The following is a 13,516-nucleotide window of genomic DNA, read 5'->3' as shown; positions in this document are numbered from 1 at the left end:
AGCAGCTAACATCTCTCTTAAATAACAAACTCTTTAGAAACAAAAGGAGAAAAACTGTCTTGTAAAGAAAACACTACAATACTTGCTCATATAATGGCCATCCACAAAGACTCAAAATAGACTAAAATGCACAGCAGTCATTCAAAAAACTCAATTTCTCCATCTTCTATAAACCATAAACATCTAAAATAAAAATTGTAACTAGAATATAATCAATCAAAATTCAAAGGAAAAAAAGGCCATATATCTTCTGAATGAATCTTAAATCACAAACGATTTAACTGTTTTACAATAAGCCAGCAAGCCAGGTTTAATTAGTTTCAAGCCACGTGGGACGTGTAAGTTAATGCCAGCACTTTGAACTTGATCTGGAAAACTATTTCAAACACGTGCAGGAACTTTAGCACGTGCATTGTACTATTCAATGGATTATTGTCACCAACCATCAAGCCACCATACACTGAACAACAGTAGTTTCCAAATTATCTTTAAAGGCAGTTCCAGCTAGGAAGTGTGGAATATTTTATCTGCATAGCGATAAGTGCCTGATTTGTAAGACCTTGCTAGTTTCCACGTCCAACAGCTGAAGGTATTCAAAGGCTCCCCTGGCCATGGCTCCCCAGGCCCCATCTGCTGCTTGAGTTTAGGGGAATCTTCACATTCTGATCTGCTCCTTCAGTCTATCTGAATACAGAGCTAATCCAGCAAGTGGATATGGCAGTTTGCCTATGAACTACCGACTGGGGAAGAAAATACCTCAAAACAAGTGGGGCAATTGTATGGAACAGATAAAAAGAAATAAATAGTTGGGTTCCTCAATGGTTTGAGGAATAGAAATGGAATGCAGCTAGTGGTGCTTGAAACAAAAATTCTTCACATGCACATTTTGTTTCAGAATCTCACTTGTTATTAAATGTAATGAATCTTAATTAAATCCTTTGAAATCTGGAAAGCCCCATTTTGAGTTCTAAACCATCATTCTGGATAGAAATATACTTTTTGACCACTGATCAACTCTTGCTAACTGCAAACGATGCAGACATTTTGAATAGCTGTGAAACTACATTATGTAGTAATGTAACCTATTAAACATTTTCTTTTTTTAAAGAAATAATTAAACAGTAAAGATAATTACTTACTTCTTGTGCAGTCAAGGCATGTTCTCCTGCTAACAGTAGCATGCTGAGGCCTCCCATTTGCGTAGGATCTGACAGAAAAGAAATTATATATGGAAACATTTTAGTCAAAATATTTATTTAGAAATAGTTTAGACAAACATATTGCCTTAAACATCTGGAGCTTTAATAGTGAAGGAACCTGTAATAACTGCATATCTTAACCTAGAAGAAAGGTATCTCAAAATATGTTGGGAAAAATGGATTTTGTCTTTTCCTGAAGAAAACTGTTAGGGGTTTTGTGTGTGTGTGTGTGTGTGTGTGTGTGTGTGTGTGTGTGTGTGTGTGTTTATACGCCTACATAAACAACCATACAGCTATTTTGATTCCTTTAACTGAAAAAAGAATCAAGATATTCGGTATCTTGTAATACAAGGTATTTACTTTTAAAAAATAGAAGATCATGTTAAGAAAAATGAATCAGAATACCTTAAAAAATCACTCTATATACAATAACATATTTATTATGACAAATAAATTACCAAAAAGATACCGATATGACCTGCAAATTGTATAGATATTTATTTATATTTTATTACTGAAATTTAATTCCAGAATAGTTCTGAGCAGCTTACAAAATGTGCAAACATTCAAAATAAATTATAACGTTTTTTTTAAATCTAAGCCTAACAACAATCAACTTCTAATCTAAGCCATTGATACACCACAGGAAACAATCCGAACACTAACTATTGCCCATGTGGTGGAGGACTCACCATACAACCATTCTCCTAATGGCTTTTTAAACAGCCAGATCTTGAAAGCCAACAAGTTGGTACTGTTTAGACTTCATATGGAGTACCATTCCAAGTTATTTACTGTTTAGGAGCTGCTATAATTTGGCATTCTAAGTCTTCTCCAATGGGAGTAGGGCAGAAGAACATAATTACCCCCCTCCCCCTCCAGGAACAAGAATGACAGGATTCAGTAATAACTGATTAAGCAACTACTTGCAATCAGCATAATATTTGAGGACATCTTCTGAAAAACAAGGGAAATAAAAAATTTACTATTATACTGATGGCTCAGGAAGATACCACAGTTAGACACTATGTGAATGAAATGCAAAACTAAATATGCCTTTATTCTAATGTAGGAAGGTTTTAATGTTGGGAGATGAATATATGAAGGGGACTTAGTCATTTTTTTTTTGTTTTTGTTTTCCACAAGTAAAAGCCACAACTCAAAGCATCCTTCTGGTGAGCTTGTAAGACCGGGGTTGACAAACTTACCTGCCATTGCAAAATTCAGCTGAGGGGTTTCTTCTGTCTTCATCAGCTTTTTTGGACTAGGCAAATCTTTTGTAACTTCTGATGGGAAAGCCCAAAGCTTTTTTCGATTTGTTATTGTGGGTGACTGAGCTTTCACAGGTTTGTTTGTAGGTGGACACCATTTGTAGCCAGGATTTGCTTTCATAAATGCATCTTTATACTATGAGAAGAACAGATAATTTACTTTAAAGCACAGCATATTTTTTTGAGAAAAACGGATTAGTTTTAGGTTAACAGATCATTTATGCCATCAAACAAGCAGTCCACCCATGGCCATTTGAAAATTGCCATACTGAAGTGAGAGCTGCTCCCTGAAATAAATGTGTCATGCCTTCCTATACACATCATAACAAAGACAAACTTTCCCTAAAATAAGGAATGCCACTGAAAATACAAACCTTTATTTTCTATGTATATTTCTTGCTGTAGAACAAAGAAATGTTAAGGAGGCTCAATGGCAAGTTTTGTTGCTAATTACTGCTGTTATACTCTTAAACCACATAAAGAATAAAAATTATATGTTTAATTGAATGTTTCTTACACATTCTTGGAATGAACATTACTGGGTTGAACACTTAGTCATATTGTTTCTTTTCAATAGAAAATGTGGAACTTACTTTTAGACTCATATCATGAGAGGCATAGTACTGTACTGTAGGCTTCGGCCTTCTTAACAGCTTTTAAACCGTATGTTTTTATAGAAATATTATACAATAATTTCCTGCCCCATGAATTAAGGCTTTGTTCATCAAAGATAAATTTCCTATTACATTACATTATCCCTAATATGTAATTTACTGCTCAGTGTTTCATGTATCTACTTCATTTCTTCAATTAATTCATTGTCAATATTTTAATCATCAGTCTCCTAATTTCATTACAGATACTTCTAATTTCATTACAGATATCTCATTACAGATTGAGATACAACCAGTCACTTAACTGTCATTCAAAATTACGACAGACTTCCTAAAAGCCATATATAATCCGGTTTTGAAGTTATGGCCATTGCAGTGCCTCTGGGAACATTTGCCCTTACAATTGACCGCAGGGACACTGCTGCATCACTCCACCTCTTTTGTTCCCATCCTTCCCCACTGGGACCCAGGCTTTGGCTTTTTCTGCACATGCCCATTAGCCATTGCACAGCTATTTTTTGAAGATCTCTGGACCTCATGTTGGAGAAGAAGACCACGCATCCCAGTGCCATGTATGGCTTCCTCCCTCAAGCAACAAACATTTTCAGTGCACCTGCAAATCCTTAAGATATTTTGCAGAAGCTTTCTGCAGTCCTGGGCAGACTATGTTAAGCAATTGCAGGTGCAATGAAAATGATAGTCTCTTCTGGAAAAACATGGCACAGAGTCATGTGGTCTGTCCTCTTTCCCCAACATGAGGCTCAGAAATCTTCAAAATAGAAGTGAGGAAGAGAATGTGGGGCCTGGTACAGTGGGGTGGGGATCGGGCAATACTCATGGGGTCCCAAGGGATGACAAGCAGAGCGTGTCAGAAGTGGTGGTGGAGACCTTGGAGTTCCAGAGAAGGCAGGCTTGGGACTGCACTAGACCTCCAAGGGCCTACCCTGATAGATCGTGTGCTCTGCTTAACGACCTACAAGTTTATTGAATAGCTGCATCAGGTGGGGATCCTTAAGCAAAATCACCTTACTTAATGGTCATCACCACTTGTAACTCTAATGGAAAGGATCTATTATAGTTGTAACTCAAGGACTACCTATATATGGCTCAAAAACAAATAGGTATTTATCATTTTCTATTGTATCCTTTTCTAAGAATAGGACTGCATAGTAAAACTATTTGAAATAATGCTAAATTATCCTGTAAATGCACTGCTAAGGAAGAGAACTTAGTGATATAAGTGATATAATTCCTGAATAACTGGAGAATCATCTTATCTAAGTATAATCTTATATTTTATACTTAACTCAAAAACACCTTTGTTGACATTTGTCTTTGAAAATTAACTCTATGCAAAGGTAGGAGAACCTCTATGGGAGGAATTAAATAGCTCATAAAATATAGTTACGTTTTCAAGCATATCATATTCTTGCAAAATTTTAAACAAATAATAAACATAGCTTATTAACATACTTTATTTGGTTGAATAATGGATCATTACTTACACAATTCTTGTCATTGCCAATTCCTTATTTTGATATTTATTAAAATATTTCACTGAACGATGTCCTTCAAATAAAAGTGGAGGGAGCCTCCACCAAAGCTATACAGGTCTAGCAAGGGCCAAAGTGGGTAGAGCAATAAACCAAAGAGGGTGGAATGGAAGCTCTGAAATTTTTTTGTTTGTCTTCACTCTGCTTGCCACTTTTAACTTTTACTTAATACATAAATTTATCATTTATTTCACTATTAACTTTAAGTTGTAGTTTTTAATTTTATATACTATTCTTTGATTTGTAATTGTTAGGATTTTCCTGAATAGAAAAGTGAAGCATAAATCAAACAAATATATTATCATATCAAGAAAATGAACAATATATAATTTAAAGACCTATTGATCCTGTTATTGTATACCTCCTTGGCCATGTCAGTGTATTTTTGTTTTTCTTTAGGCTCAAGAAGAGACCACCAATCTGCCAATATTTTGGTAGCACCACGATTGTCCAGACGAGGATGTTCTTGCCGGACAAGGGAACGATGACGTTTGCAGAACAAAAGGAATGCATTCATTGGTCTGCGAGCTCGCTGTTCTGAAGATTCCTCATCTTCTGTTTCATCAGCATCATGATCAAGACCATCAGCACTCAGAATCTGGATCTATTTTACAATGAAGAAAATATAACATGTAAAGAATGTTACTGACAAGGATTTATTACATCCATAAGTTATTTGTTCTGATACTGTGCTTGCACTGGCACGAAGTAAAGAAATATGTCTGTATCCAAGAACAAAAACAATTTTTTTCTCCTTAAACAGACTCTCCACTAAGATGTTTAAATCTTCCACTTTAGACAGCTTAAGAGTATGAAGTCTTTGATACTAGACATAATATATAAATTAATTAAGTAAATAATATAAAATATTATGTTGGTTACAGTAAATTTCTTCTTCTTTCTCTTCTTCTTCTTTCTCCTCCTCCCTTTCCCATTCCCCCCCTCCAATAAGGATTAGTGTCCAATGAAACTGCATTTCTTTTATTTTTTTAATATTTTCCCCTTCTCCTCTCCTTCCCTTTCTTTCCCTCTAACTCATTTAACTATTGTAATTGCCATATGTCTGTCTGTCTGCCTGTCTCTCTCTCTCTGTGTGTGTGTGTTTGTGTGTATTCGTAGATTTTCACAGGTACAGGTATGTAGGTCTAGGTGTGTTCGGGTCTTTTCCCGTGTAAGATTAAGAGTATCTTGGCGATGGTCCCACTCGCCATCCTCTCAGGCTGATGCTTTCGGCTTCGTACCAGTGCAAGCAGTGTGTGATTGGAGCTGCCGTCTCTCTATAAATACTGGTGGTGGGGGCTGGTGTGCTAGGCTGGTTGGCTGTGCTGCTGCCTCTTGATTGGTTGATGGAGTTGATGTTGGTATAATGGGCTGTGTGATGGCCTTGTGAGTTTTGTTGTGGAGATATCCTGGATCTTGTGCTGTAATCTCCTGGGTTGTTTGTTTTGTAGTGATCTTTTTTCCATTAGCCTCTCGTGTTTTAACGGCTTGCGAGTTCTTTTGTTGTGGTATCCTGGGTCCTGCGTTGTAATCTGCTGGGTCGTTTATTCTCCAGCAAGAGAATAATCAGGGAAGCCATTGAGATAGAGAAACACCCCCCACAACATGAATAGACGGGATGATACCTCCCGCCTACCAGACATCTGGAAGCTAGCCCTCACCAACAAACGAGTCCCAGCCACGAAAACCAACACCAGACCCAAAACAACACGGGACACCACCACCAACCCCCCTCATCAGACCCAGGCCCAAGCCCATCCTATAAACGAAGGATAACCACCATTCAGAAAACAGACCACGGCTGCTTCGCCAGCTGTCGCACCCACCGACCCCAAAACCAAACAAGCTGACACACGCCAAGAACAGACCCAGACCCCAAACTCAAAGCCAGACTAAAACCCAGAATGCTACATCACAGCCACCTGCTCAGGACATCACATCAGAAAACTCAGGAAATTACACCACAAGAACTCAAGAAGTTGCAACACAGCAAATGACCCAGGATATAACAGCACAAGACCAAGGATACCACAGCAATAAATCTCATGTCATCACACAACCCATTACCCAAGTCGTTACTACACAGGAGGCTAATGGAAAAGAGATCAAAACACAAACGACCCAGGAGATTACAACGCAGGACCCAGGATACCACAACAAAAGAACTTGCAAGCCCATCACACAACCCATTACCCAATGGGCTGTGTGATGGCCTTTGTTGTGGAGATATCCTGGATCTTGTGCTGTACAACAAAACTCACAAGGCCATCACACAGCCCATTATACCAACATCAACTCCATCAACCAATCAAGAGGCCAACCAGCCCAGCAGCCAACTAGCCCAGCACACCAGCCCCCCACACCAGTATTTATAGAGAGACGGCAGCTCCGATCATACACTGCTTGCACTGGCACAAAGCTGAAAGCACCAGCCTGAGGATGGCGAGTAGGACCTTGCTGAAACGTTGCCAAGATACTCTTAATCTTTCACGGGAAAAGACCCGAACACACCTAGACCTACATACCTGTACCTGTGAAAATCTATGAAAATATATATACATACACACACACACATACACACACACACAGAGACAAATGGCAAATATATATATATATATATGCTTTTCATATTACGCAGGTGCGTATGTACATAGGTTGGTCAAAGGCAATCCATTTTTATATTACTAACCTGGTTTGAGTGGAACGTATTTAAATAATGAAATGTAGGAATTAAAAAGTAAGATAATTTATTCTAATTTCATTAACAAATAACTGTTAAAATTAGCTTCCTTAATATTTTATGTGAAATTGAAAAATATATAAAAAACAATATATTAACGAGAATAATAGGATCTGGCCAGGTTGAATTAACATTAACTACTTACCTTAAGAGGAACATACAACAATGTTGGAAGGAACTACCAATAAGTGATGTATTATAAAGCATGAAGCTATCCTGGCAATTAAATTCACAATTTCCTGATGGCTTCCAACAAGCAAAGCAGGCAGGAAGTTGCAAGCCCCAGGTGGATTGCAAGCAATCTGGAGGGCAGGAAGTGATTGCTGCCAGGTGGGAGAGGCTTGGCAGTATGGCATAAGTGCAGCAGGGCTAGGGAAGGCTACTGCCAGATGTTGGATGGTTGGCAGATGGCTGGTGAGGAATGAGTGAGGTCAGCCCAAGGATTGCTGCTCTTGGTAAAGGAAGATGTGCAAGTGCCCAGTGAGACATGGCATGAACAGATGGCCAGTGAGACATGTCAGAGGTGGCTGCCGCTGGGTGGAAGAGACTTACCAGAGCAACTTCTGACAAGTGTAGGCTTTCCCCATTGATTTTGCTTGTGGGAAGCCAGCAGGGAACATCACAAATGGCAATCACATGACCATGGGATACTGTAACAATTCTCAGTGCAGCTGATTGTCAAGTGATCACATGCCCATGGAGTTATTGGGACAGATGGAACTTGTGAGGACCACTCAGAAATACAATCCATTCAATGCAGTTGTAACTTTGAATGGTTGCTGAATGGGTTGTCATTAACTACTTGTACACCAATGAAATTCATTTCCTGCTGTCAGTGTTGTAGGACCATGAGTGACAAAGTTTGTCTTCCAACAGATTGTCAGAGTTAAGTTTCCTATCTCTATTATTTTATGTTTCTTTGAAAGATCTGCAGTTTTGATTTTGGACAAATCTTCCACATTTGCTTTGACTAAGTGGATGATAACTGACACCAACAAATATAACTTTTAGTGTTTGTCCATGTACTTTGACTCTTTATAATATTGTCAATTTCATTACTTTGAATTCTCTGTTTATTGCTTCCAATCCCCTTAAACAAACTTTTTTCTTCTACTATTACACTGTAATCCATGATAGGAATTTCACCAGATGTCTGTTATATTAATACATTTTATATACTTCTCTGTACTAGTTGATGCTCATTTTATTTTCCATATCCAGAACATCAAAATATAGACTATGAAGGCCACAAACTTTTATCATTCATCTTCTTTTTGATGTTTCATACTGAGGTGCAATAGGTAATTACATTAAAGACGCCTACATTCTTCTATAATGTTCTAGTTTATCATTTATATCCTCACATGCACATTCTTAGTTCAGAAAGTGAAAAAAACAGTAATAAAAAAAAATAAAACTACAAAAACCAACAGAAAAAATGCACAAACATACATTTCAGATACCATCTTTCATCAGCTCCCCAATTCCCTTTAGAAAAGGTCTATTTTTAAATATAACTGGGGGGGAACTAGAATTTGTGTCAAACACACAACGGCAAGAGGCCATTGCAGAAGGTCAGCCCAATGCCGGAAAAACAAAGTCTCTAAGTCTCAGTCCACCAATCTCCCCAAAATGGGGGATAATCAGATGCTTTTCCAGCATGATCAAAGTGGTTTGATTTATGCCAATGAAGAGATAGTTTTGACGGTAACCTGGTGCCAAGCTATAATGGGCTTTCTAACCAACACTTTAAAGTGCAGTAGGCACCCATTGGTACCCACGCATCTCTGGGTCATTGCTTTTTGTATCAAATGAAGCTTTCAGATGGTCTCTAGAAACAGCTCCATATTACAATAATTGCAATATTTGATTTGCCTAGCCAGTAAGATATGGGTGGGCTTACTCCAGGTTCCATTTCTTAAGCTTTGTTTATCTGACACAAGACATGATTTGCCTGCTGCTGTTTCTGTTTGAACAAGATTTCCCTGAAGTTCAGATGACCCCTGCCTGCCTTTTTGAAGACTATGTTTTATCCCTAAGCAGTAAGTCAGAAGTTTTGTGTCTGTTTCTGTTTTCGATTATTTGAAGTCATCTCCAGCAACTCTATATTATATTTTAATGTGTTTTTCTTTTAATTGAACACACCATGCATGTCCAAGTTGATTGACTAAATGAATAAAAAAATCATTCCAAAAATGCATAGGTGGTTCCCAGTTTCATATAGTGAGGATGTGATAGTCAAATCCACCGTTGGTTTTTTTTTTTTAATAATTATTTTGTAGTTTTCTCTGTTTGGATTTATTGTGTATTTACATGGCTATACTCCAAGAGCTGTGGTGGCACAGTGGTTAGTATTGCTGGCTAATTCTGTCAACTTCCAGCAGCTCGATCCTGACCGGCTTAAGGTTGACTCAGCCTTTCATCCTTCCAAGGTCAGTAAAATGAGGACCCAAATTGTTGGGGCAATATGCTGACTCTGTGAACCGCTTAGGCTGAAAAGCACTATGCAGTATATAAGTCTAAGTGCTATTGCTAAGATCAATTCAAAATCAGATAGTGCCTAAATTGAATTATTTAAATTAAATTAAATTCACTCTGTACATTCTCTTTAGCATCAGATATTAATAGCAGTATTTGGATGAAGGTGGCACAACTTTAAGGAAAAGACTTTGAGGGCTTTAAGGTCTGGTGTTTTCATATGTTAATCAAATATAATTTGAGGAATAATGTGGTCATCTGTTGTAGTCAGGATCCCACAATATGATTCAGGAAATATCTTCCGTTTTCAAACACAGTATATTTCTTATAAAAATGCTTGTCAAAACACCATTAAAGATATGGTTCATTGAGTATACAGTCCATTTTCAGGCTCTGATATGAAAAAAGCTATTTATAAATTAGCTTAATTTCTTAAAACAGGTAGTCCTCGACTTACAACCATTCATTCTGTGACAGTTCAAAGTTACAACAGCACTGAAAAAAGTGACCTATGATGATTTTTCACACTTATGAACATTGCAGCATGCCAATGGTCACCTGATTTACATTTGGATGATTGACAACTGACTCACGTTTATGATGGTTGCCCTGTCCCAGGGCCATGTGATCATCTTTTACAACCTTCTGACAAGCAAAGTCAATGGGAAAACAAGATTCACTTAACAACCATGTCACTAATTTAACAACTGCAGTCATTCACTTAACAACTGTGGCAAGAAATGTTGTAGCATGGGGCAAAAGTCACTTAACAAGTGTCTCATTTAGCAACATAAATTTTGGGCTCAATTGTGCTCATAAGTTGAGGACAACCTGTGTTTTGAGAAGATCCACATAAACTTAGGGGTGTCACTCTTAATTCTACTTTTCAAAAGGGTAATTTTACCTTTTCAATATCTTCCTCGTCTTCTTCCTCCTCCTCCTCTTCAGAAAAGTCAAGAATTTTTTTTGCAAGTAGTGGATGCCACTGAAGACACTTCCTCTTTGGTCGTTTTCCAGTTCCTTCTCCGTCTGTTGAGTGATCTTTATTCCTATTGCTGCCTTTCATTACTGTGACCTACAGGAAAATAAACATGTATATTTTGTATATTAAAACATGTGCATTGAAAACAATATTGCAATGTTTGCAAAAATAATTCATTAGTAAGTGTTATTCACTAAATTTTTCAGCCTTTCACAATGCTACTATACAAATAGTTAATTTTAATGGGATGGAAGAGGAAGATAGCAAAGAAGCCAATGTACAATAGCACTTTTCAAGAAGGTTACGATCTATTTTCTTTTATTTCAAGGACAGGGAAAGATACATTCAAGTTGAACCTTGGAGAACAATCAAACAATTAGAACAACAAAGAAAATAATCATTTCAATTGTTAATTTCAACCAGAGGCTGCACATATATTTTATTAAACTATTGCTAATGACATTCATATTTGTTTGATTAATTTTCCATCAGATTACATCTCAATGTAAGGTCAAATTGTGCTGGTCTCCTAAATGGATAAACTGTTGTTTTTAACAGCCATTTTGGTGTTATGGTTAAAGGCAGGTGACTAGAAACCAGGAAGCCTTGAGCTTTAGTTCTGCCTTAGACATCAAGCGAGGATGCCTACAAAATCTTTGGAACTAAGTAATTTACTCTGCATCTCAGAAAATCACCTTCGAATTTTAGCAGCAAGCCCTATCATGTTTTTAGTATCACAACATGATAGGACCTGCTGCTAAAATTTGAAGGTGATTTTCTGAGATGCAGAATAAATTACCAAATTTCAAAGATTTTGTAGGCACCCTGGCTTCAAGTCTAAGGCAGAAGTAAAGCTCAAGGTTTCCTGGTTTATAGTCACCTGCCTTTAACCATAATACCAAAATGGCTCTTAAAATTATCGTTATTTAAACTGCATGTTCTCAGATTTTTTAAAATACCATTTAGTATCCTAAACTTATTTACACTAAAATGCAAATACTCAGGAGATATGTAAGTACTTCTGAGTGTTAATTCCAATTGCTCATTATTTACTTCACTAAACTATAATTCATCTCTGTGGTACCAGAAATCTCAGCTGCCCACTGTTCGTGTTAATGGCATATAGAAATTCTAATTCATGATGTCCCAGGGTTAAGAACCTTTAATATTAGCTATAAATATATGATTAACACAAGAATGCCTAAAGAAGTATTCCTGAAGGTGATTCAATGAAAATACACCTCCCCACCCCAGTTTAGAGGAAGTAAGTTATTAAATACTACCAGTATTACAATGGAAATCTACCATTTTCATAAGATCACATTTTACGATAATATACCACACATATCAGACTAATTCTTGTTTCCTTGGAGCAACTGATACTCTGTGCTACCACCTTTATTTTCATGCATTTTATTATTTCTGTAATTTTATTTGAAACTCATTTATATATTTGCATTCAATTACAATATAACTTAATTGTATGTAACACATTCTTTAATTTTAAAACTGACTCTCTTGTTATAGTTCTTAAAAATAAGTAGAATGAGAGGGCAGAGCTGGTGTCGCGGCGGTACAATGTGCGATCTTGATTCTCCGAGATCACCGCCGATATCTTCACTGCTGGACGGTCCCAATGGACCTAAACCGTCCCGTAGAGATGGTGATTGACTAGGGCACGTCCTGTCGATCCCAGGGACACCGCAAAGTCCCTGGTTGATCCAGGAGAAGCCCTTTTGCTGGCAGCGGAGAGGCAGCCGTTCTACCTGCTGAAGCTGGGACAGCTCTGGAACGGAAGAGACTGAAGCGAGATGAACTTTTACTTATTATTACTTGAAGAGAACATCCTGAAAGATTTAAAGTGAAATTAAAAGTGAAGAGGAAAGAGTTTAAGTGGTGAAATTAAACTAGTTAAAGTGAAGTTTTTTTTTTCTTTTTCCCTTTTTATTGGAATTTTGAATTTGGTAAAATTACTGAACTTTAAACTGGACTGATTTCTTTTAAATTTCCATCCTTGTTTTCATTTTTACTTTTTTAAATAATTTTTTGAAAGTCTGTTTTGATTAAGACTTTTCTTTTGGATTTCAGTTGTATTTTTTTCAAAAAAAAAAAAAGGAAGGATTCTATTTTTTCTTTTTGTTTCTGGTATTGGATACAAGAGTGGGGAGTGAAAGTGAAGGGGGGAAAAGTAGCACTGCCATTTAGAGGCTTGGACATATTATTTCTTTCTTTCTCAGTTTGTTTATGTACTTGTGCTATACTCAAGGACTCTGAGCTTTGCAATGGAAAAGATAGTGGGATGAGAATGGTAGATTGTTTATACAGGTGCTCATTTGTGGAACTAAATAACTAGAGCTTTGAGCTGAAGTTGAAAGAAAGAAGATTGAAGTGACCTTGAAAATACCGGAACCAGAAACATTGAATTTTATCTATCAAAGAACCTTGGATACTTAGTGGCAGCAGCTGGCTTAATTCTAGATTATTTTAGATCTCCTTTTCTACTCTTCCCCCCTAGTTTGGATTTTTATGTTTGGATTTTAACCACCTATTCCAGAAACTAGAACATTTTTTTTTCCTTCCTTTTCTCTTTTTTATTAAGAGAAATAATACGATTAAGGTACATAAGTGCTTGAAGATTTTTCTTTTCCCCTTTTTTGGGGAGTAGCAACTGCCTGCCTG

At 37.0% G+C, this 13,516-nt stretch overlaps 1 protein-coding gene across 27 annotated transcripts in view; it reads right to left on the bottom strand.

The window, feature by feature from the left end:
• BBX (BBX high mobility group box domain containing) overlaps positions 1-13,516 on the bottom strand; it is a 126,932-nt gene that overhangs the window by 31,313 nt on the left and 82,103 nt on the right. For all 27 annotated transcript variants that reach the window (XM_026700799.2, XM_087937401.1, XM_087937398.1 and 24 more), the window contains 4 exons: positions 10,760-10,930; positions 4,999-5,241; positions 2,408-2,606; positions 1,140-1,207 (listed from right to left, as the gene is read on the bottom strand). In XM_026700799.2, coding sequence (XP_026556584.1) covers positions 1,140-1,207; positions 2,408-2,606; positions 4,999-5,241; positions 10,760-10,930 — 681 coding nt within the window. The remainder of the gene's footprint in view (positions 1-1,139; positions 1,208-2,407; positions 2,607-4,998; positions 5,242-10,759; positions 10,931-13,516) is intronic.

Source organism: Pseudonaja textilis, chromosome 7, assembly GCF_049901715.1.
Source record: "Pseudonaja textilis isolate UNSWEBS1 chromosome 7, rPseTex1.2, whole genome shotgun sequence".
Taxonomy (NCBI): Eukaryota; Metazoa; Chordata; class Lepidosauria; order Squamata; family Elapidae; genus Pseudonaja; species Pseudonaja textilis.
This window is presented reverse-complemented; position numbering and strand designations above follow the sequence as displayed.